At 34.3% G+C, this 26,988-nt stretch overlaps 1 protein-coding gene across 1 annotated transcript in view; it reads left to right on the plus strand.

The window, feature by feature from the left end:
- The window catches only part of LOC133191008 (protein bicaudal C homolog 1-like), a 524,664-nt gene that overhangs the window by 225,688 nt on the left and 271,988 nt on the right, over window positions 1-26,988 (plus strand). The window contains exon 8 of the mRNA XM_061326674.1: window positions 21,914-22,126. Coding sequence (XP_061182658.1) covers window positions 21,914-22,126 — 213 coding nt within the window. The remainder of the gene's footprint in view (window positions 1-21,913; window positions 22,127-26,988) is intronic.

Here is a 26,988-nt window from a genome sequence, read left to right on the forward strand (position 1 = left end):
ATTTGCAACATATTGACAGTTGTTAAATATAAAATCATAGACCGGGAGGATAATGATTTCCAACCCCCCCTCCCCACCCCTGAGTTCTCCACTGACGTCTGAACTTCATATTATTTTTTTTTTAAATATAATGTTGTATGTTTTGATAAAATTACAGTCGGATTCACATCACAAATGTCTGATCTTAATAAATTTGAATTAATTTCTCTGTATATAAAAACAAAATGTTGGGATGTTAACGCTGAGGACTATCCTACATACACGTGTACCCCCCAAATTACGGCAAGCTATACTGTAAACGTGTTTTTTTGACGAGTTGAAAAATTGACGAATTTTTCTTTACGAAAATTGACGAGTGTTAATTTTGACGAAATATTGAATCAAGAGTTATGTATCTTTGATTTCACACGATTAACACAAAATGAATACAAAGAACACCTCAAAAAAACGAGTTTCAAAACTGGTACTCAGAGAAAGTTCGCCAGAAACTAGAGGACCAAAAACCTGATGGAAACATTGGCTTAGTTGACTTGAAAACGTCTACAATTAAGCCGTTCTATGCGAAATTGGTCATAAAAATTCACAATATTATAAGCAAGGACCGCGGCTTTCTCAGGAACTCATTTACAAGCGTTCTCATCAATAAAATTTAATTTTGCTTGTAAAAAACATCTACAATGTATAAGATTTGATTGAATTAATTGCTCTTTTTGTATTTTGTTTTCATTATACGAGACAAATTGCCTGAGGTGACAAAGTAGGTCAAACACGGCGTGATAATTATGCAAAGTTAGAATGTTGTGACAGTGGGTAATAATAGTATATGACATACCCCGGTACTCAATGGATTTTAAAACTGTAATTACAGTGTACATGTATATGTTTTCATAACTATTTACAAAAAAATTAAACAGCAACTTTGATCTAGTTTTAGTGGGGGAAGCCGAGAAAATTAAGCGATGAAGTTGAACAACGTCAATGTCTGTTGTGACGCTATCTATATGATGTGAAGTTTGACGAGTGGAAATTTTGACGAGAAAAGAAAAATTGTCAATATAGTCAAAATTAGCACATCGTCAAAATTTCCACGTTTACAGTATTATTGTGTAGTTAATCCCATACGATGACAAGGTACCCAAAGCCATAGAGGTGTGAATGCCTCTAGGGTAGAAATAATACTAATTCTTATAAATAGGAAACAGCCAAAAAATTACGCACAACCGCATGAACTTTGATTTTTAACAAATAATGAGACAAAGCACCCCATTTCATCTGTAACCTAGTTTATACTATGGGGAAAGCACAATTTTTCCCTTATTTTATTTGCACATCGAGAGCTAAGTAAAACTGTTTAACAATATTTCACTACCCAGTGTTTTCAGCTAACACATGCCTCTGGTGACAATGGTTACTTACATGTAGTTACCTGGGTATTGCGTTCAAGGGGAAAGTTCAAATTTAACTGTGCCGATTAAAAAAATGCTATGATTATGATAATTGTTACGAGAGAGAGAGAGAGAGAGAGAGAGAGAGAGAGAGAGATTTACTGCACATTCCTAAACATGTTTCAGAATATTTAACTTTTCGTTTAAAAAATCGTTTATTATACCTCTGTGAAAACGAGCTTACAAGTGAAAAATCACAAGTAAAATAGAATTTGATTGGCTGAGAAGGTCACGTGTCCATCATGTTTGCCAGCTGCAACAAAATGTTGTGTTTCACGATTGTGATGTCGCAATTAAATGACTGAGGAGTAAGATTGTTTATAGCGACGCTGCTAACTTCGTTTGCGCGGTAACAACAACTAAAAATTCATCAAAAAATCACCTTAATTAATGGAATTGCATACAGATAGTAGATTAAACATTCTTTGTTAAAATTTTTGCACTTTTCAAAATTCGTTTATGGAAATATAGCTAACATACGACATCATGTGAGGTCACAGTCTAGACGTTCCAAATGACTCGTGTGGTTTGAAGAGGCGGATCTTAAAATTAAGTGAACAATGCGCTCGCCCCAATGGTCGCACCGTCAACATATTATCGTTTATTGATTGTGTCGATTTAAATGTGTAAAAATGTAATGGGTGGTGTTTGATTGTTTCTGGTGTGAAAATCACAAACTTGTCACGTAGGAATGTTTTTTTAATGAAGCAAGGCTATTTGTGTACCTGTAACTTACATCTGTTTCATATTGTTCTCGCCCGCGTGGAGCAGTGGTTAGAGCGTCTGCTCTAGAGTCGCGGTGTAAGGAGTTGATCCTTACGTTGCGGGTTCGAATCCCACTGTGGGAAGTGGAGAACCGTCCTTCGGATGAGACCGTATAAACCGAGGTCCCGTGTCGCAGTAGGTGCTGGCACGAAAAAGATCCCTCACTGCTCAATGGCCATAAGTGCCGAGTAAAGGACAAAATTTGCAGCTGTCCACCGGCAAGTGGTGATGTCTCTATATGAGTGAAAAATTCTCGAGAGGGACATTAAACAACATACAAACAAACAAATATATCGTTCTCATCAAATGCATGTTTGCTTTATTCATTGGTTCTCCTTTATAATTCCTGCATTGTGCTTAATTCAGCATTATAAACAATTTATTGCATAATAGTGAGGGAGACATGAAGATTTCTTCGCCCTTGAAAAATCATATTTCCCTCGGGCCTTGCATTCGGGGAGTATGATTTTTCATGGGCGAAGAAATCTTCATATTGCCCTCGGGGAATATGATTTTTAATGGGCAAAGAAATCTTCATGTCTCACTATCATGCAATAAATGTAAAGTGTGAACTTGTCAAGTCCGAAACACACAAAAGGGTATCGGTGATATCATGCAGAGTGTAACATTGCCTTGATCAGGCCCGTAGGTAGGAAGCAAATTCAGTTGGGGGGGTGGGGGGGTGGGGGGGGGGCACAGCCATACATTTTCAGTTGACAGTTGAGGGGGCACTACCATAAATTTCCTGACAAGCAAAAAAAGGCCATCAACTACCAAAAATTCCTTGACAAGCAAAAGAAAAAAAAAAGTTATCAGATGTTTTTATTGAGGGGGCACAAGCTATAGTATCTATGTTTACTATAGAATAGTATAAAATTATTGGGGGGCACGCCCCACCCGCGGTTCCTACGGCCATGTTCATTAAATTTAGGGTCACTTATAAGGAAAGAATGTTTTGACTGGATGAATGGTCTGAAAGAACATGTGTTAACTTGTCAAGTCAGTAACACATAGATGGGGTTTGCTTATAACCAGAGTAGGTCATGGCTTGATTCAAGATCATTTGAACGAGTTCAAGGTCATCAACAGAGAAACAACATTCCTTAACTGTCTTTCTACTGGTGAGACATTGCAGATTGATACCCCTTACAAGATTGCTTATAACCTTAGAATATGGCATGACCTTGACTCAAGGTCACTTGTTCCTGTTCGCAGTTCCAATGGAAGACCTACTCGTTGCTTTGCAATGAGCTCTGCTCTAGTTGAACTACATATTTTCTTCAAAAATGTTAGCCGTAAAATATCTATATTACAGAACCCCCTCTCTCTCTCTCTCTGGATAAATAAGGGGGGGGTTCCAACCCTGGAATCCCCCTCTGGATCCACCAATGCACCTATACATGTATATTGTGCTTAATTTTTTATCAGTGTACAATTATTTGTACAAAACTTGACAGAAACAATTCATACACAAATAGTTTACGTGTACACATTTCACTCGTTATTTACATTAGTGTGGTAATGATTAAATAATTCCGAATTTTTTTAAACATATTTCAATTCCCTTTTTCTTCCTTCTCTAAAATCAGTTTATTTTTGGTTTGTTTTTTTAGCTCTTCTGAGCCAAAGGCTCAAAGAGCTAATGCTATGGCCATTTGTGCGGTGTGCGGTGTGCGTAAACTTTTTAGAATATGGGCCATAACTCAAGAACCCCTTGGCCAATTATTGTCAAATTTGTCACAGGGTATCCTTCGCCCAAGGGCTCCCCTTTATACTAAAACTGGGGTTGTGACCCTTTAACAAGGGGAGATAATTAGGAAAATAGAAACAAAAGTACTGGTTGCTAAAAAATCTTCTTCTCAAGAACCACTGGGCAGATTATCACCAAACTTACACAAAAGGATGAGGATATGTTGTAGATTAAAATTTGCACGGGGATTTACCCTGGGGCAAAGGGCGTGGTCTCAAGGTCACTTCAAAGTTGACCAAAAATAACATTTTATTAAAATGTTGATATTTTGCTTACTATAAGGACTAGGATCATCAAATCTTGTCAGTTGGTGCATCTAAGGACCTCATATCATGTTGACTCAAAAGTAGGTCACGGTGACCTACTTTTCAAATTTTGCGGCCATTCTTTTTCATAATGATTTAGAGGCATATTTTGAACAATTTAAGGCCTATGATCATCAAACTTTGTCAGTTGATGCATCATGGGTCGTCAAAGTATGTCACTTAAAAAGTAGGTCACCTTGACCTACTTTTTGAATTTTATGGCTAATCTTTTTTAAAACAATTAAGGTCATTAATTCGAATACGGGGAGGCTGAGAATCATTAAATCTTGTAAGATGATGCCTCTTGGGGCCATAAAACATATTTATTAAAAAGTAGGTCACAGTGACCTACTTTTTGAACTTTGCAGGCATTCGATTTCAAAGCGTTTTAGAGGCATAATTTGGACATTTTAAGTCCTATGATCATAAAACTTTGTAAGTTGATGCATCTTGGGTCCTCAAAAAAGGTCAACTGAAAAGTAGGTCACGTGACCTACTTTTCAATTTATATGACTATAATTAAATATTTCAGGTACTAATTGGCTTAGAATCATCAAACTTTGTCAGTTGATGCATCTTGGGTCTTCGGAGTAGGTCGACTAAAAAGAAGTTCACAGTGACCTACTTTTGAAAATTTATGGCGTTAATTAAATATTTCGGGTACTTATTGGCTTAGAATCATCAAACTTTGTCAGTTGATGCATCTTGGGTCTTCAGAGTAGATCAACTAAAAAGTAGGTCACCGTGACCTACTTTTGAAAATTTATGGCTTTAATTAAATATTTCGGGTACTAATTGGCTTAGAATCATCAAACTTTGTCAGTTGATGCGTCATGGGTCTTCGGAGTAGGTCGACTAAAAAGTAGGTCACCGTGACCTACTTTCTGAAAATTTATGGCTTTAATAAAATATTTCAGGTACTAATTGGCTTAGAATCATAAAACTTTGTCAGTTTATGCGTCATGGGTCCTCGGAGTACAACAACTGAAAAGTAAGTCACGGTGACCTACTTTTGAAAATTTATGGCTTTAATCAAATATTTCGGGTACTAATTGGCTTAGAATCATTAAACTTTGTCAGTTGATGCGTCTTGGGTCCTCGGAGTACAACAACTGAAAAGTAGGTCACGGTGACCTACTTTTGAAATTTTATGGCTGTATTTAATATTTTCAGGAATTATTTGGCTTAGAATCGTCAAAATTTGTCAATTGATGCATCTTTGGTCCTCGGAGTAGGTTGACTGAAAAGTAGGTCACTGTGACCTACTTTTGAAAATTTATGGCTGTAATTAAATATTTTGGGTACTTATTGGCTAGAATCATCAAACTTTGTCAGTCGATGTATCTTTGGTCCTTGGAGTACAGCAACTGAAAAGTAGGTCACGGTGACCTACTTTTGAAAATTTATGGCTTTAATTAAATATTACAGGTACTAATTGGCTTAGAATCATCAAACTTTGTCAGTTGATGCATCTTGGGTCCTTGGAGTAAAACAATTGAAAAGTAGGTCACTTTGACCTACTTATAAAATTTTATGATTATAATTTTAAAAAATATTTTAGGTATTAATTGGCTTAGAATCATCAAACTTAGTTGATGGGTCCTCAGAGAATGACAAGTGATAAGTAGGTCACCATGATTAACTCTCAGGTACTAATTGGCTTAGAATCATCTTGGGTTCTCAGAGTGTGAATTGGAATTTCAAGGGTTTATGTAAATATACAGGATATTTCGAGGCTTCAAATAGAAGTGATAGGTTGTACAGCTTATCAGAAGAGCGATTCAAGGCCCATGGGCCTCTTGTTCTAACAAATACTAATTTGGTTCTAAGAAAGCCACGCAGTTGTATACAAATATCCCAAAATAATCTTTCATGTTTAATGGACTGACAGGTGATTAAATTTCCTCTCATCACGATACGTACATCCCCCTTTAAAGAATACAATGTTTTTCTTTAGAGCCGAATATGTCAATCGGTTGGTTTTTTCAGGTGCGTATACATATAGGTGAGGGCTGGTGTTGAATTCCGAGAGAAATCCACAACCTATTTTAATGTAAACCAATAATCATACGCGTTATTTGTTATTCGCGAATCGTCAAATGAATGAAAACAAGGTCTGCAGCGATAAATATCTGTGACTAAGCTTTCCTATTTTATAAACTTTTTAAGGTCTTTTATTTTATTTCTAAAACTTAAAAAATGTAACGATTTAATGTGTTCATTGGAGTGGTCAATTGAGCGTCTAAGTTTCTTTGGGTGGGGGTAGGTACCATTTTCGGTGCATTTGATTTCCGGAATTTTGCATTGCACTTCCGACAATTAATAAATTTCACTTTTAACATTTATTATTTTCATTCCGGATTTTTTGACTATATTTCCAGCAATTTAATGTTAACAAAATAGATGGAATTAAAATTTTAATAGGATATAAATGGTGAATGGCTGAAAATTTATACATTTTATAATGTACATGGTAGTTACGGCCTTTGAGCAGTAAGGGATGGAATACGGAGAAAATGATCAGCATTCCACAGGTGAAATGTTAAGGAAAAATGTACTTTTTCTTTGTGGAAAAGAGTGAAAGAGAATAATCTAAATGTGGAGACTACACTCTCTTTATTTGATACATATGTAGGTTCTGTTCTTCATTATGGATGTGAGATGTGGGGATTTCATAAAGCCCCACATGTTGAGCAAGTACATATGAACTTTTTGAAGAAAATTATGTCGCTTCAAAAATCTACAAAAAACTTAATGGTTTATTTCGAATTTGGTAGATGCCCAATGTATGTTCAAAGAAAACTTTGAATTCTGAAATATTGGTGTAATTTGCTCAATACAAATAATTGCATTCTGCGGACATGTTATAAACAATTGTTATGTGAGTATGAAGAACAACAGGAAAATTGTACAAAGTGGTTAAGTGCATTTAGAAAGCATTTTTAAAACGCTATTTGGTTTGAGTGATAAAATCCTTTAAAAAGAATATTGATGACTACCCTAACTCATCTGGAAAATCTGCTGCAGCAAAATTTAAATTCTAATGAATCGATTTCAACTTCTTTATCAAATTTTTCCCGAACTTTTCCGTAGACCTCTGGCTTTTTCCTTAATTCTGTAACACTCAGAACTCGAGAGTTACCCGCTAGGTGTCGTTTCTGCATCACTTCCGTGTAATTTCTACTTTGACATTTCCATATCTTACATTTCTTACGTTTGACGATGAATACTCGGATAATTGTGGAATGCCTCGGCAATTAAATAGCACGATTAGGCCAAAGTTTTTATTTTTTTTGGTTTACGATTTTCTGTCTCAAAAAAATGCATTGGGTGGTCGAAAAATAAAAATAATTTAGGATTCAACAGTTTCATTTTAAAATAACAGCAATGTTTATTTTAATAAATATAATACACGTCAATAGTACTTTTAAATTTTATTGTCTAGATCACATAACTCTTTTCATTTAATTTTAATTCATTTCTAACTTTAGACTTAATGTCATTTTCATTTACATATATAGTTCTGATTTTTGTTTGTCAATCAGTGCTTGGTTCATGATGTTCAACTTGGTTTTGTGCTCTTCAGTGATATGTGATGTGTTATAAACCTTGGTATCCCCACAAACTAAAAATAAGGATCCAAATTTAAGTTAAATTTAGATTGAAGAAAAATACAATTTAATTGTTTAACAATATTAAAAGTAATTGACGTTGAAATAAAGGTTATAATAATTTGATCATGCAGCTATCAAATTTAATGTTCAACCTGCGACACAAAAGCCTAATAATTTCTCAATCAAGTCCTTCTTTAAATTTTTGTTATGTACCTGCACAGTAGGCAATGCTCATTATTTACTTAGTAATTCAAAGGGCTTTGATCTCAATTGAGTATGAAATTTGCAAAGATTTGTGTATTGAATTTACTTCTAGAAATTAACAAATGTTTTATACACATTTGCATTTATCCAGTGAAATACCGGTCAGCGTTACTTCAACTGACTGTATCTCTCAACACTAAATTGGCCTAACTATTATCCATGGATTTATCAGCCTATTTTGGGAAACACCATTTTTGGGGAATTGGGAATAAATTATCGGCTATTTGATGAAATTGGAAAAATTTTTAAAATGTTACTTAAATCCTGTATTCAGGGGTAATTCATTTATCATTTCAGCATGAACTCTAATTTGGGCAACCAAACGACAATTAAATATGATCCATCTTCAACATACAAGATCAATTATAAATAATAGACTAATAAAAGTAAATTGGACTTCAATGAGTGTAAAGCATTTATACAACTTAGGGTAGTACATGTGTGTATGAGATTTCAATTTAGTTCATATAGTATCTGTTTCTGGAGATTATGAACCTCCTGCAAAAAAATATACTAAGTACACATTTTCTGAAAGTCCTCTTTTAATATGTATTAATGCATTGAAAATATATTTTTCTATCTGAAATAAAGCCTAAAGTCCTTACCATTCACTCGCAGATCAGTTGAGTAGGTGGAAATAACTTAATAAATCTATATAATTACACAATATCATCATTTTTAGAAAAACGGAGGAAATTCGGATTAAAAGTTGGCGATGTTTTTACAGTGTTTTTAAACATGTGTTATGACTGTAGCTTTACTAAATGAGTTAAATAGATGAAAATTACAGACAGTATGACAATTCTACTTTGTGTTTTTTCAAGGTAATTAAAAATAAAAGCATTGTTCACCAATTGGCAAAAAATACTGCCAAATTGGGAAAAACTGAACTCATTTTCAATTGCGAATGGGGCCGAATTTCGGCCCCTGAGAAGGCACTGATAAATCCCTGTTATCTATAGGTGTAACAGTGTCTGCTAGGTCGATCAGGGTTGGGCATACACTCTCCAATATTACGGTATGAATTTAGCCAATTGAGACATTGCAATTGGAGACAGGGATCATGCATCCAAGATTTTATTCACTTTTTCCATGCAGAAAAAGTTCTTTAAGTGTGTGTCATTGCTTTCATTGAGAATTACCTTGTTACATGACAGAACCGCCATTATTGGTATGCACATGTGTTTATTTACGGTCACCTAAATGTTTGTTAAGGTCTCATATATTTATAAGCGCTTATTCGACTAAGATGCATTCTAAAATTTAAAACCCACCAGTTCAGCTGAGAAAAATCCAGAAAAATATGTCGGAAAAAGGCATTATTTTTATTTTCATGATTGGTGAAAATTAGGGTCGGCGGAATCGTAAACCAATTGAAAAAAAAACTTTGGCCTTAAAGACAAAAACTATCTACCGAAACAAGATATAATAACATATTTTGGTGACATGTGGTAGGTACATGTATATGATGTTTCAGGCCCGATATCCAAGAGGGGTCCAGTGTCAACAAATGGAAGTGACTTACCTTCTCTATTTCATAATACCGCGGGTATGGTTTTTTAATAAAACGTTAATTCTACGTTATTTTTATGGATTTTTCATATGGAATACATTGTAAATGTGTACTAGAAGATTAATTTATGGAAAAAGACGAATAAAAATATTCTTGGACCCCGGGGTGTATATTGGGGGGAGGGGGGGGGGGGTCCTGTCCACAAGCACCTGTGCAGCATTCAAGCTTAAAAGACCATTCAAACAATACAAATCAGGAACAGTGCAAATCTTTTGAAATGAGAGGTAGAATCAAGTGCCATGGATCTGTCATGTTGTAAATTTTGAACTTACTGGTTGTCAATATTTACTGCCACCTGGTAAATTCAAAATTTATAGCATGAGAGATCCTTTTCATGCTTACACTTACCCCGACACAAGACCTTATACGGTCTCATCCAAAGGACCAATCTCCACGTTTTACTACTTATCCAAACTGGGCATAAAACATTCTCAATGAATTTTTAAATCATTGTGTTGAACCTAACAAATTATTCCGACTCGCTGTATGGTCTGAAAAAACATGGCTGAACTTATCCATTCAGAAACCCACAGATTGGGATTGCTCTTAACCAGTGTGTGTTATGGCCTTGATGCAAGGTCATTTGGTCGAGTCAACTGAAAAGAAGGTTACTGTGACATACTTTTGGAATTTTATGGCTATATCTAAATATTTCAGATACTAATTGACTTTGAATTATCAGACTTTGTCAGTTGATGCATTTTGGGTCGTCCTTGGAGTATTTTAACAAAAAGGAGGACACAGTGATCTACTGTAAGAATTTCCTAGCTATTTTTTAATATTTCAGATTCTTTAAGCTTAGAATTAATAAACTTTATCATTTAATGCATCTTGGGTCCTCAGATTGTGTCAACTAAAAAGTAGTGACCTACTTTTGGCAATATCTAAATATTTCAAATAATAAGAGGCTTAGAATCATCAAACTTAATCAGCTGATGCATTTTGTGGTCTCAGAGTATGTTTACCAAAAAGTAGGTCACCTTGACCTAATATCTGAATATTTTAGATAATAATGGGTCTTGAATCACCAAACTTTGTCAGTTGATGCAACTTGGGTTTTCAGAGTGTAATAACCAAAATTAGGTCATGATGACTTACTTTTGGAATTTCAAGGCTTTATCTTAATATACATGTATATAGGATACTAAGAGACTTCAAATAGAAGTGATAGGTCAGAGCCCTTGGGCCTGTTGTCTGTAATTCTTTTCTCTATTCACCGATTTGTAGGAAATAATTTTTTGTCAAAAAATAAAAATATTACAATTTTCTTTAAAAACACCCATTCAAAAAAAAGTTCATATAGGCATACCTTTTTTTATGCCAGTTCAGTACCTAATGTGTGCCTACTAATTTTGGTTCAGGAAAGGCATTCCTAGTCTGTGCCTATAATGAACTTAATTTTTTTTCAGTGTACCTAAAATGTACCTATATTAGACTTTGTCTTTTTTCAGTGTGCCTGAAATGTACCTACATTGAACTTTCTCATTTCCTAGTGTGCCTCAAATGTACCTACATGGGAGCTTATTATACCCCCACTCCAAAGGAGAGGGGGGTATACTGTATTACCCTTGTGTGTCTAGCTGTGTGTCTGTCTGTCTGTGTGTCTGTTTGTCTGTAACAAATATTCGTCACATTTTTCACAGGATGAAATTACACCATTCAGTCGACTGAATGGCCACTGAAAGGTCACTGAAAATTTCCTTTCCCGTGACTTTTCCGTGGCCTTTCGGTTACCATTCAGTCGACTGAATGGCAGATACATTTCAGTGGCCTTTCAGTTATCTTTTAGTTGTATCTTTTTATTGAATAATCAGCTTATTTTTTAACTTAGAAATTTTATTTCACATTTTCTTATTATACTGGTATTAAATGAACCTATTTTCAAATAAAAATTTAAAAAAAAAAAAAATTCTTGTAGGAAGCCGGGATCGAACCGTGGCCTCCCACTTGATAGTCCATGACCTTATCCATTATGCCACGGCATCCTGTTGAAACGATAATGATTTAAAATCAATAAATTTGTAGAAATCTAATTGAGATACTCAGTTCACCTGTTGTATCGATTAGCTGGGCAATGTGTATATATATTGTATACATTTTGTATATTCTATGTTAATTGCGCGGATTTTGGGGCTGACTAATTAATTATACATCTCTTATTGGGATAATGACAACTATCAGCGATGGGCACCTTTTTTTTCTCTCCAAAGAAATGATTCAAGATGGATCTTCACCTCGGAAAATGTTGTAAATTCTTAAAACGATATCTTTTATCATACTAAATTATTGTGCGATTTTAACAATCAAGAAAAAAATTTACAATATTAAGGTTCTTCCACAAGAGGCATGAATAATTCTGTTTATGTAAAATGAAATGATAACCTTCAGAAGCTAAAATATTATGTGATTTTAACAATTAAGAAACAAAATTTACAATATTAAAAAAAGGCATCAATAATTTATTCTGTCTCGTCTTTCATAACCATATATTTCCATGAAAACTAACGTTACTGCATTATACAATCTGTGAGATGGATATAAAATTAATGAAAAATTATTTTAGAGCTGAAAAAATAAGAAAACTTTTTTCTTATTTATTTTGAGAGCATTTTGATCAATATCCTCGATTTATTTTTCAGATTGACTGTCTGTTTATTCATTTAACTACTTATCAAATTGAATAAGCTTGTGAAAATATTCATAACAGATTTAGAGATTTTACAGAAAGAAAAAAATAAGACAAATCTATTCCCGATACTTAAATTCTGATACGAATATTATTTTTCATCATTTGAATAATTTTCTTTTTCTAAACCAATTTTCATGAAACAAGTTAGAAATTCGAAAATCATTCTGAATTTTATGAGTCCACAGTTGAATTGTATTCTTTAATGTTTATAGAATTATATTTAGACATAAATGTTATAGTTAATAATCACAATTTAACAATTTAGTAAACAATTTAACCATTACCAGTTCTACTTATCTGAATTTTATCTTCAATATAAGAAAACAAAAACACAGTCATTTAAAAATGTGAATAATTTTATTTAAAAATTTTTAAGGAATAATTAATGATAAACTAATGAAAAGCCGATGAAAAGGTCATTGAATTACGACTGAAAGATCACTGAAAAATGACGGAAAGGTCACTGAAAGACAAAGGAAAAGTCACTGAAAGGCAACTGAAAGACGACAGAAAGGTCACTGAAAGATAACTGAAATGTGTCCGCTGAATGGTGACTGATAGGTACCTGAATTGTGGCTGAAAGGTAGCTGAAAGGTCACTGAAATGTACCTGCCATTCAGTGACTGAATGGCCACTGAAAAGTCACTGAAAGCCGCCTTTCAGTTTTAACTGAAAGGTCTTGTTTCTTCCTGTGTTTCTCAGCAACTACTCATTGCAGATGCTTGAAATTTTAGCACATACTTTGTTGAGGCATGCCATATGATGGGATTAATTTTTGTATGAATCCGATGTCAACTTCCTGTTTATCTGTGCGTCTGTCCATACCATACATAACAAATTTTGGTTGCAGTTTTCTCAGCAACTACTGATTGCAGATGCTTGAAATTTTAGCACATTCTTTGTTTAGGCATGCCATATGGTGGGATTAATTTTTGTATGAATCCAATGTCAACTTCCTGTTTATCTGTGCGTCTGTCTGTACCATACAGAACAAAAATTTGGTCGCAGTTTTCTCAGCAACAACTGATTGCAGATGCTTGAAATCTTAGCAAATTCTTTGTTTAGGAATGCCATATGGTGTGATTCATCTCTGTACGAATCCAATGTCAACTTTCTGTTCATCCTGCCTCTGTCCATACCATACAAACAAATTTTGGTCACAGTTTTCTCAGCAGATGCTTGACATTTTAGCACACTCTTTGTTTAGGCATGCCATATGGAAGGATTAATTTTTGTACGAATCCAATGTCAAATTCCTGTTTATCCGTTAGGGGTGCAACGATACATCCACCACACGATACGAAACGTATCACAGTATTCAGTTCATGATACGATACATATCACGATACATGACAAGGTTAAGAAGTCTTTCGTGTTTGTCATCAAATTATTATAGGCCCGTGTTATGTTATGGCGTTCATGTCCGTCCGTCTGTTAGCTTTTTTCGTGTCTGGCTCATAACTTTAATACTATCAGGCCTAGGATTATCAAACTTTGTCAGCTGATACTTCTTGGGTAGAAGGTGTGTCGCACATTTAAAGTAGGTCACTCTGACCTTTAATTAAGATGCTATGACCAAATATGGAAAAATCCTGTTCAGCTCATTACTAGAAAACTATTGGACTTGGAATCATCAAACTTGGCCAAGTTATGCATCTTAGGTAGAAGGTGTGTCGTGACCTATTTCAAGGTCACTGTGACCTTTAATTTAAGTGAAATTTAAAAATTAAATTACACAATCCCAAAAAGTGTAAGAATGTTGCAGTATCCTTATTAAAAATGTTAAATCAAGAATATACTTATTTTTTTCACTATATACTTTACAGCAATCTATAACAAATGTAATGTTATAGGAGAAATTCCACCTCTCCCAGGGGTGTAATTATCAAGCACTGGTCAAGGAGAATTTTGATAACAGAAAATTGCATGTGAAATTAGAGAGAAATTAATGAGTTTAGTGTGAGTAGCTAACTGGTAGAGCATCTCTGATCAAGCAGGTGTTATCTATATCGCTTGGGAACTGGGCAAAAAGAATCAGCCATGTTTGATTAAATAGTGGCTAGCCTAACTTTTAATATGAATTTGGTGAAAAGTAATTAAAACTTATTTGATATTGTATAATAAATTAATTTGATATTGTATAATAAACTAATTTGATATTGTATAATATAATTAAAACTAATTATACTCAGGAGGGGGGGGGGGGTGATATTGGAATCAGCATGCCCGTTGTCTGTATGAATTGCAGCTTAAAACCAATCTGACATTAAATCTAAAAAAAAAAAAAAATCAAGTATTTAAAAAAAAAAGTTTTAATTATGGTAGACCCTACAAATCTAAGAGTAATGCAGGAACCTTATTAAAAATGTTGCATCAAGATTACACAAGTTTTTTGTTTCTTTTTATAAATATTTGTAACAAATAAAAAAAAAATCTTTGTTTTCAAATTAAATTTTAGAATGACATAAATATGCATTTTTATTGCACTACAAAGCAGATAGTATGTATAGATCCATTCATCTGTTGGGAGTAATGAGTGGACATGCATCCAGTTTAAGATTAATTAATGAGTTCAATGTAGGGAGGCTAGCTGTCTCAATCATTTCTGTTAGCGGATCTCTGATGAAGCAGCTCTTATCTTTATCTTTTGGGAATTAGACAGAAGAACTGCTTGTCAGTTTATAGCATATGTCATTTGATGGCCAGCCTTTTATTTTTAATATTAATTTTATATACCAGTAGAATTAAGTTGTTAAGACTAAATTGATATTGTTTAAAATGATAGTTTTATTTAATTTTTTTGAAAATATCAACTAATTCAGAGCATCATGTCTCACAAATCTGAAAGCTTGGGGGGGGGGGGGGGGGCTGCAGATGGGCATTTGTCAAGCTCTCACACAACCAGTTGAGGATCTATAATGTAATATTTGTTAGAATTAATGCCTACACCACAGGAGATGTATAAACAAATATTATAAGGAATGGAAAAATCCTTGTATCAAGGTTGACATGATTTTCTTGCACTCTAAACTGTTTTGACAATTGAACAATATTTGACGGGTGTATAATGCTGTGCCGGGGCACTTTATTTTAAATCTTGACAGGGTTATATGAAATGTTCATATTTTTTTGATAATAATTAAAATACCAATTTGTTAACTTCATTTGGATTGATAGGTAAATCTTTTGAGTTATGAAAATATTCTAAACCAAAGAAGAACATTTACTGTAGCCTGGATTCAAAGTTCATATATGCCTTATTTATAAAAGGGGGCCTTTCCTCATTATTTTCCTTTTAATTTGGAACGGAAAAGGAAGACATTCATTCTTTTATTCCTTTTTTTTTACTTAGAAAACCAGTTGTTATATTTCTCATGTTATCATGTTCTAGTCAACAAGACAGCAAATTTTGGATCGAAATACAGGCGTGATGAGGTATCATGTATAACTATAGAATACTTTTAGATCTAAAGGGTTTATCACTTGTCCTAACAGCTATAACTTTTAATCACATAAGGAATGAGATAAAGTGCTTTCACCCTATAAGGTCTGAAAGATGCTGGAGATGAGTTAAATTGCCGTTACTGTGTTATCGTCATTTTGATTTTCATTTTATCGTACAATTTTGAAATTGTAAACAGGAAAACAAAATGGACAATTTGTATAATTCTGGACCGATTGAACCGAACTGCGAAATCAGTTAAGCATGTTGTGAATTAAACCGTGGAAAAATATACCACAATATACCGTCAAATGGTTTATCGTTGCACTATTATTATCTGTGCATCTGTCTGCACCATACAGAACAAATTTTGGTCGCAGTTTTCTCAGCAACTATGTATTGCAGATGCTTGAAATTTTAGCACATTCTTTGTTTAGGCCTGCAATATGGTGGGATTCATTTTTGTACGAATCTGATGTTAACTTCTTGTTCATCCTTGTGTCTGTCCATAACTGAACTTGTGTACATTCACATCAAAGTAGGGGTATTACATTGGCTCACAGACTTCTTGTTGTTTTTCAATGTGCCTGATTAGTACCTATAAAAGACTTACTAGTCATTTCACAGTATTTTAGTTTACTTATGTCGAACTTACCCATACCAAAAATATAACATTTCCATATCTTTTTTTTAAATTTTGTACCTTAAGGATCAGTTAAGTTTTAGTTAAAGCTATATATGGCGTATCTGAGCTAAAAAATAAAATACGAGATTGAGTGTAGATGAAAAATTGAAGCTTGCTAACCCCCTCCATGTAAACTTTTCAATGCTGATCTGATTTGTGCTTTTTCATAGCCAGTGTTTTCAGGTGAACGATATTGCCCATAGGCCTCTCTTTTTTTTTTTTTTAAAGCAAAAGCACAATGATTATATCTTTTATGATGTAACAAATGAGGTACAACGAGTAAAATCATGTACAACATACAAGAACATAATATAAACCCATGAATTTTATCCAAATTTGATTTCAGAAAATTGTTTTAAACAAACAATTATCTGCTTTTCTATCACCTTGTATGTTACCTATGAATCTTTAATGTGATATGACCTACCCATTAGCAAGTTGACTATCACAAATAACTGATTCTTGAAAACATCAAAACTTAAATGAAATGTCAAATTTCGTACTTGTCTCTAGCATGAACAACAATAATAACTGACATGTAGATTTGTATTTGTGGTATTTATACATATAGTAAGTATGAAAGTTGTACTTGTCTGTGACTTCATTTAACTTTGGAAAAAAACATGACAATAAATCGCCACTTTTAGATTTTTTTTTTAGAAACCATCATTATATACTTGTAGTCCAGTTATCTGATGTGCCTAATGATGCCTCAGTTAACAATTTTTTTTTACCTGTGGGATATACAAGTTTGTTTCCACTTATATTACCAATATAATACACTTTGTGAAATCAATTCTTTTTAAGTTTATGTAAAAGATGAAGACAAATATGATGGTTTGTGGCTATAGATTTTTTACACAAGCTGAAATTTTCATTTTTTTTTTCAACATGAGCACACTCATTACCTCAAAATATTTTCATTGGAAATATTTCTTGAATAGTTTTATTAGCTCACCTGAGCTGAAAGCTCTAGTGAGCTTTTCTGATCACCTGTTGTCCGTCATTCATCTGTCTGTCTGTCCATCAGTCCATCCGTCTGTAAACTTTTCACATTTTCAACTTCTTCTCAAGAACCACTTGGCCAATTTTAACCAAACTTGGTAGAAAGCATCCTTGGGTAAAGGGGAGTTTAAATTGTTAAAATGAAGGGCCAAGTCCCCTTACAAGGGGAGGTAATCAAGAAAAAACAAAAATAGGGTGGGATTTTTAAAAAACCTTCTCAAGAACCACTAGCCCAGAAAGCTGAAACTTATGTGGAAGCATCCTGGGGTAGTGTAGATTCTAAATTGTTCAAATCATGACCCCCGGGGGTAGGGTGGGGCCACAATAGGGAATCCAAGTTTTACATTGAAACATATAGGAAAAATCTTTAAAAATCTTCTTCTCAAGAACTACTAAGCCAGAAAACCTGAAACTTAAGTGGAAGCATTCTGGGGTAGTGTAGATTCTTAATTGTTCAAATCAATACCCCCCGGGGTAGGGCGGGGCCGGAATAGGGAATCCAAGTTTTACTTTGAAATAAATAGGAAAAATCTTTAAATGTCTTCTTGGGTAGTGTAGCTTGTAAATTGTTCAAATCTTGACCCCCGGGGGAAGGGTGGGGCCACAATAGGGAATGCAAGTTTTACATTGAAATATATAGGAAAAATCTTCAAAAATCTTCTTCTCAAGAACCACTGGGCCAGAAAAGCTGAAACTTATGTGGAAGCATCCTGGGGTAGTGTAGATTCTAAGTTGTCCAGTCATGACCCCTAGGGGTAGGGTGTGGTCACAATAGGTATTACAAGGGTGGAAAATCTGGTAAAGAACAGTATGGCCAAAGTTACTCAGGTGAGCGATGTGGCCCATGGGCCTCTTGTTCTTTTTTCTGCTTTAATATTTTGCAGTAATAACTGTGCTTTATGTGTTAATCACGATTAGTCATGCAAAATTTGGACATTTTCCCAGAAAACCTTGAACCAGTGTAAGGTTTAGAATTAAGTTTGACATGATAAACATCTGTTTCGATGGAAATGTTGCACAGTGAAAAGTGTTTATGATTTAGGGTAATAATAACCAAAAACGTATATTCTAAAACCCTCTTTAAATTTTCCATAATTGCTAGGCCATAATGGTTCGAGTTCTTTCATAGTTTTTAATTTGGGCCCCGCTCTGCAGGTGCCCTATAGTGATCAGTCTGTCCGTCCGTCCGTCCATCCGAGATCTCGTCTGGAGCATATCTTCTCTCCCCTTGGCCAAATTTGTCTCATACTTTACCCACAGAGTGTCTTTGGGTAAAGGGTGTGCAGTGACCTTGAACCATGTTTCTAGGTCAAAGGTTAAGGTCATAGCAGAATTATATGAAAAATCCTTGTCCGGAGCTTATGTTCTCTCCTCTTGGTCTAATGTGGCTCATACTTCACTCACAGAGTGCCACTGGTCAATGAATGTGCAGTGACCTTGAACAAAGTTTCTAGGTCAAGGGTCAACATCAAAAATAGCTTCTCTGTTTAAATTCTTGTCCAGAGCATATTTTTCTCTCTCTTTGGCCCAATCTGGCTCATACTTCACCCACAGAGTGCCTTTGGGTTAAGCGTGTGCAGTGACCTTGAACCATGTTTCTAGGTCTAAGGTTAAGGTCATAGCAGAATTATATGAAAAACCCTTGTCTGGAGCATATCTTCTCTCCCCCTTGGTCCAATCTGGCTCATACTTCACTTACAGAGTGCCACTGGTCAATGGATGTGCAGTGATTTTGAACAAAGTTTTTAGATCAAGGGTCAAGGTAAAAACTAGCTTCTCTGTTTGAAATTTTTGTTCGGTGCATAATTTCTTTCCCTTAAGTCCAGTCAGCCTCAAACTTTACCAATTGACTTAGGGTATGGAACATTTGTGATTTTCCTTCCATATTTTGATAGAGGATATGCAACAATTTTCATAGAGGATATGCAATATTCGTGATTTTTGTGCAGTTTTTGATAGAGGGTATGGAGCACTCAAGATTCTTGTGCCATTTTTTATTATGACAAAGATGACATAGAAGCCCTTTAGACTCAAACAACACATCCCTTAATAGTACACAAATGTTCCTCTTCAAAATAAACCCTTTTCAGCTATCTTACATTTTCATGTTCATTGCTGAAAGCGGGGCCCTTTGAGATGATTTGTCTAAATAAAAAAATTACAAAGTATTTTAATAATACATGAACATGTTCTACCTAATTCATCATAGTTACGATGATTGTGTACTTTTCTACATATGTTTTCTATTTATATTTCCTACTGACATTAGAAAATTAAGAAAAAAAAAGATACAGAAGATAAACATAATAATTTTAAACAACTTATCGATTTCAAAATGGAAAAAGAACTGAGTACGTAGCTAAATGACAGATAGAACCATTTCCACCCAAACTTATAAATTAAAATTTTCAGAAATGATTCCAATAAAATATTGTCTTTAAAGTCAATTGATTTAGTTCATTTATATATTTTTAGCTGACCTGAGCCGAAGGCTCAAGTGAGCTTTTATAATCACAATTTGTCTGTTGCCCATCTGTCTGTCTGAAAACTTTTCACATTTTCGACTTCTTCTCCAGAACCACTGGGCCAATTTCAACCAAACTTGCCAAAAAGTATCTTTGGGTAAATGGGATTCAAATTTGTTCAAGTGAAGGGCCACTCCTTCTTTTAAGGGGAGATAATTGCAAATAAGTGTAAAATTAATGGCATCATTTAAAAATCTTCTCAAGAACCACTGTTACAGTTCTAGATAATGTGAAACTTATGCAACCAACAGAATAACATCATTAAAAGACTCATAATTTGAGTTTTTAGACATTTACACAAAGAATAGAAAAATTTTCCACCATTGAGTGGAATTAATCTATAACCGTTTGAATTTGATGATGACCCACTAACTTTTTGGAAAAAAAAAACAGGTTTCCTTTTCAAAGCATCGTTGGCTCAAATGTTTATCATAATACATTTGAAATAATTTAACATTTGGATTTGCAGTTTTGCAAGTATTTAAAAATTAAAAGACTACATTATCAAAGACCTAAATAGACTCAATATGTATAAAAAAAAATATTTATTTTAAATGTTTTAATCGAGTTGGCAGGTATTGTCCACAATGGTCTACACAATAGTGGATCAGCTGGCAACATGGCATACCCCCAATACCAACAATTAAAGTTGTGCCTTCCCTGACGGGAAAAGTAGCACACTGGGTTGACCTAAATCATGCTACAGACACATTTCAACACATATTATCTTTAATTATATTACATAATTTTGCTTTAGCTTTACTTTATATAAGATATAATTTTCAGTCAACATTACATTTATCAACATCAACCATCACATAAATCAACATCAACAACAAGTCTAGAATATAAACAGTTCAGTGGTTAAATTGAAGATGATGATTTCGCCAATTTGACCACTGTGACGTATGGTATTTCCCTGAACTCCTCGAAAGGAAACTTCTTCAAATTGACCATTGTGACCTATGGTATTTACCCCAAAATCATTCAAAAGGTCCTTAACGGAAATAATAGGCAATCCTGATCAACATTGTTGGTCTCCTTCAACGGCAGCACTAATTTCTGGAAAGACAAAGAACAAAAAAAAATCACAACAGAAAAGAATCTCGATAACATTTCCTTAACTGTCAATAACTGTACATATATCTCAATTATGTAATGCTGTGTAAATGTACGAAAAGATAAAGGGATACTTAAAACACCTGGCTCAGTGTTTAAGGTGGGAGGGTATTTCATAATACAAAAATTAAATTGGATACTTTCATCACCCACCTTTCACTTTCATTGAGGAAAAAGGGGAGATAACCCAGAAACATAGTGACTAAGTATCGACACTTTATGGATGGATAATTAAAATCCGACTTTACTCAATCGTCAGTTTCTCACAAAATAAGAGGGGAATGATGACATAATAACAGGGTAGAGCTTTGATAACGATGCATATTGTGAGAGGAACTCAAGTGTGTGGTAGTATATCAAAAAAAGGAAAGAATTTGTTTTTGTCAAAAACGTTTGGCATTTTGAAACAATCCTATCAGGTTTTGCATTTATCTAATTGTGAAAACCATTTATCAGGTCAAGCATATTTTGCATTTACTGTGTTTTGCTTTTAACGTGTGTTATGTTTATCCTATTGTGCATGTATCCCATAGTATCGTGCATGTATCCTATCATATCGTGTGTTTATCCTATGGTATCGTGCGTGTATCCTATCGTATCTTATATCCTGTAAAGAATAACGATGCAGGTACTGTTATAAGTTAATGTTGTAATACAGATATTTTACTTGAATAATAATTATTCTTTTAAATAGGTGAATATTTATTTTTAAATGTTTAAATTTTTGAAAAGGTGAAATTTGCAGTCAGCATGCAGTTGGAAATTGCACCACAACATCACCAATTCATTATTGGAAGAAGTGGTATAAATATTAAGCAAATTATGGAAAGGACAGGAGCTAGTATCCACTTTCCTGACCCGAAAACTTCAGCACCTCAGAGAAAAGGAACGATATACATCACTGGGAATATTGAGAGTGTGTTCCAGGCCAGACAACACCTTATTGTAAGCAAATCTTAATGCTGCATGTTTATTCAATGAGGTTCCATCAGGAGCTTTTGAGCAGATTTTGTCTGTACCTTTATTTCTAAAATTCTGCAACATATTTAAGTCCGTACATTAAATTTGAATTCTACAATACAAATTAAAGTATATATTCACTTGAAAACTTACAATTAAATTCCATACAAAAACCATTAAGAGAAGAAATATATTTTGTGGCGGAAATTTTTTTTTTAGCTCACCTGAGCTGAAAGCTCAAGTGAGGTTTTCTGATCACCTGTTGTCTGTCGTCCATCTGTCTGTCCTTCTGTCTGTAAACTTTTTAGCTCACCTGAGCCAAAGGCTCAAGTGAGCTTTTTTGATCAAAATTTGTCCGTTGTCTGACGTCGTTGGCGTTGTCGTTGGCATTGTTGTTAGCTTTTCACAATTTCATCTTCTTCTCCTGAACCACAGGGCCAATTTCACCCAAACTTGGCACAGAGTATTCTTGGGTGAAGGGGATTCAAATTTGTTCAAATGAAGGGCCATGCTCTCTTCCAAGGGGAGATAATTACAAAATAGTGAAAAATTAATGGCATCTTTTAAAAATCTTCTTCTCAAGAAGCAATGGGCCAGGAAAGGTGAAACTCATGTGGAATCATCGTCAGGTAGTGTAGATTAAAGTTTGTTCAAATCATGACCCCTGGGGGTAGGGTGGGGCCACAATGGACGATCATATTTTTACATAGGTGTATATAGGAAAAATCTTTAAAAATCTTTTTCTCAAGAACAACAAAGCCATGATTGTTCATATTTATCTGAAAGTATCCTCAGGTGGTGTAGATTCAAATTTGTTCAAATCATGACCCCCGGGGGTAGGGTGGGGCCACAATGGACGATCATAGTTTTCATAGGAGTATATAGGAAAAATCTTCTTCTCAAGAACAGCAAAGCCATGATTGGTCATATTTATATGGAAGCATCCACGGGTGGTGTAGATTCAAATTTGTTCAAATCATGACCCCCAGGGGTTGGGGGCCACAATGGATGATCCAAGTTTTGCATAGGAGTATATAAGAAAAATCTTCAAAAATCTTCTTCTCAAGATCAGCAAAGCCATGATTGGTCATATTTATATGGAAGCATCCTCAGGTGGTGTAGATTCAAATTTGTTCAATTCATGACCCCAGGGGTTGGGTGGGGCTACAATGGACAATCATAGTTTTCATAGGATTATATATAGGAAAAATCTTCAAAAATCTTCTTCTCAAGAACAGCAAAGCCATGATTGGTCATATTTATATAGAAGCATCCACGGGTGGTGTAGATTCAAATTTGTTCAATTCATGACCCCCAGGGGTTGGGTGGGGGCCACAATGGACAATCCAAGTTTTGTATAGGAGTATATAGGAAAAATCTTTAAAAACCTTCTTCTCAAGAACAGCAAAGCCGTGATTGGTCATATTTATATAGAAGCATCCTCAGATAGTGTAGATTCAAATTTATTCAAATCATGACCCCCGGGGGTAGGGTGGGACAACAATGAAAGTTTAAACTTGCAGGAAAAGAAGCCACAGTTAGTCAAAGAAATATGTAAGCATCCTTAGTTAGTGTAGATTCAATTTTGTTCAAATCATACCCTCAACCCCCCCCCCCCTTTTAAGGGTAGGTTGGGACCATTTATGCATGTAAGCTTTTCAATACTGAACTGAGTTTTGCTTTTTTCCTAGCCACAGTGCTCAGGTGAGCGATGTGGCCCATGAGCCTCTTGTTCACATTTTCAACTTCTTCTCAAGAACCACTGGGCCAATTTTAACCAAACTTGGTACAAAGAATCCTTGGGTGAAGGGGAATTCAAATTGTTAAAATGAAGGGCCAAACACTCTTACAAGGGGAGATAATCAAGAAAAGACAAAAATAGGGTGGGTTCATTAAAGATCTTCTTCTCAAGAACCACTGGGCCAGAAAAGCTGAAACTTATATGGAAGCATCCTGGGGTAGTGTAGATTCTAAATTGTTCATGACCCCTGTGGGAAGGGTGGGACCAAAATAGGAATCCAAGTTTTTCATTGAAATACAATGAAAAAATCTTTAAAAATCTTCTTCTCAAGAACCACTGGGCAAGATAAGCTAAAACTTATATGGAAGCATCCTGGGGTAGTGAAGATTGTAAATTGTTCAAAACATGACCCCTGTGGGAAGGGTGGGACCAAAATAGGAATCCAAGTTTTTCATTGAAATACAATGAAAAAATCTTTAAAAATCTTCTTCTCAAGAACCACTGGGCCAGAAAAGCTGAAACTTATATGGAAGCATCCTGGGGTAGTATAGATTGTAAATTGTTCAAATCATGACCCCCGGGGAAAGGGTGGGACCACAATAGGGAATAAAGTTTTTCATTGAAATACAGTACCTGCAACATTATTCTTGACAATTCTATCCTGTCTTATCATACATGCATCCCATTGTATCGTTCATGTATCCTATCAGGTTTTCCGTTTATCATATTGTTATGTTGCGTTTATCAGTTTTTGCGTTTATCATGTTTTGTGTTTATCAGGTTTTCCGTTTATCATGTGCATTCAGAAGGCATCTAATTTTACAGTCCGTTTCAGGAAAAAAGATGGTGTTCCTTTGTATATATTAAATAATAAATTAAGGAAAACGAATAATGAAAATCGATATTGGAAAAAAAAAATATCAAAGGAAAATACAATAATTACATTTGAAAATTTAATTATATCCAAATACGTATCGTAACTATTTTGTATAAATGAATGAATGTTTATTTACCAGGAATTATAAATTCAATGTTTTGATACTTTGATGTTTTAAATATTTATATTGTTCACAGAAAATGGTTTAAAATAAGCAGAAGTAATGTATTCTTTGTATTATTGAAAGCAGTTTCTTTATCTATGAATTATAAAATGAAAAAAATCATTCACATCAAATTTGAATTAATAATTAATGAGGAAAATTGAATACATTTAAATAATCTAATGAATTGAAACCTTTTAACCCCCATCACCCCCCCCCCAAAATCAAAAGGCAAATTAAAAAAAAATATAGAGTATATGTAAAGCGGTGAGAAAGTATGATTTTGTAGACTTTGGCTCATACAAAAGATAGTGGGCTTATACAACAATGAATACAACAACAAATGGTTTACATGTAAATCACATTGAATTAATTAAGTTTTTACGTGTTGATTTTTTTTCTCGAATTTTGATGTATAACATTTTTAACAAGCCTGCATTCCAACAATAACTTTCCGAAGTTTTAACGTAGGTCGCGGGTTTACTGACGTTGATAAAATTGGGTACGCAATTTATATGATTTGGACCCTTTCTTGTGCACATTTGATTATGACATCACAATGAAAAAGAAATCTGCGATGATTTTTGTTTTATCAAATTCTTCAGTATATCATTATTTAGCTATAACCTTTCTTGGAATTGGTAGTTTAGTGTTACATTATTTAAGCAATGACTTATCACAAATAATGAAGGCTTTTAACGATTTGTATAGTCGATACAATACTTAGATATAACTTTTGTTGGAATTAGTGAAGAAGGCTTATTACAATTCGAATGATCAACACTGGAAGTATTAAAAAACGGTTAATTATTTGTTATCAATCGCATCTTCTCGGGCCTTTCCTGCAAGCTTGGAAAAACGAGGTTGTTTTTCGGCTTGTCGGAAAGGCCCGAGAAATTACGATTAATTTTGTTTTCACTTGGTATCGCAAAACGATATTGACACAAGGTTCAACTGACCTTTTTTTTTCCTTTGATCGTATTTGAATTAACAGGGTTTTTTTTTTTTTTATTAATAAAGAATTCCATTATTTAAAAAATTGCAAATACATCTGTTACGTCAAGAGATTAAACTTTATTTTTAAAAAGGACATTTTTAATTTATGTAGATCTACAAATTTATCACAAATTAAATACTGCTAAGGTACGATGAAACATATAGACAATTTTTTAGCGACACTGACCTCCTGTTAGGTGTTTGTGGATTTCGTGGGTTACCCTTACCCACGAATTTACATCCGCACGAACGTTTATTTTGTAAGCATATATATAAATTGAATCTACCGTATAAATGAGTAACCCACGAAATTACGTCCCCTCGAACAAGTAAAATTTTGCTTGTCCACGAACATTGACCCCCACGAATTAAAATGATTCCACAGTATTTGATTCTGAGGGGGAGAGGGGTGGTAAATTTTACCAAGTCAGATTGTTTATTTTCATGTCGGTGAAGGACAGATTATTTATTTCCAAAAAGAAAAAACAAGGACAGATTATTTATTTCTTCTTCACTGAAAAAAGTCTGACAAGCAAAAACAAAAAAGAAACCCTCAAAAAAAAGCCAAAGAAAAACATTGAATTTGAAAACTCACATTCGGGGGGGGGGGGGGGGGGGGGGGGGGGGGAGTGCTAGAACTAGTCATGGACAGATTTTTTTCTTGCCCAGTCTAGGACAGATTATTTATTTTCAACATTTTCGATGACAGATTATTTATTTCCAAAATCTGCAAGCCTCCCCCAACCCCATCCCCGAATGAAATGTTCGTCCCCTAAGCAACAGCTTGCAATGCTGTTACCTACAAATTTTATTCACTACTCTGTTTTCCATGTCAAACTAGTAGAATTAAAGTTCTAAAAAAAAAAATAAAACTGGCTGTTGGTTGCGTCAGATAAAATTAATTTTAAACTCTTGTCCCATATACCCCTCTGAAAATGTGGTATGTAAAATAAATATTTTGTTTAAATATACAGTTAAAACTGCCATAGCGACCCACTGTATTAAGCGACTTACTGTCATATGTGACCGTGAGAATTCCTCCCAACGCTTTTCCCTATATATTATACCTG

Source organism: Saccostrea echinata, unplaced genomic scaffold (assembly GCF_033153115.1).
Source record: "Saccostrea echinata isolate AGI-Se365-2 ecotype Australia unplaced genomic scaffold, CSIRO_AGI_Sech_v1 ptg000022l, whole genome shotgun sequence".
Classification (NCBI taxonomy): domain Eukaryota; kingdom Metazoa; phylum Mollusca; class Bivalvia; order Ostreida; family Ostreidae; genus Saccostrea; species Saccostrea echinata.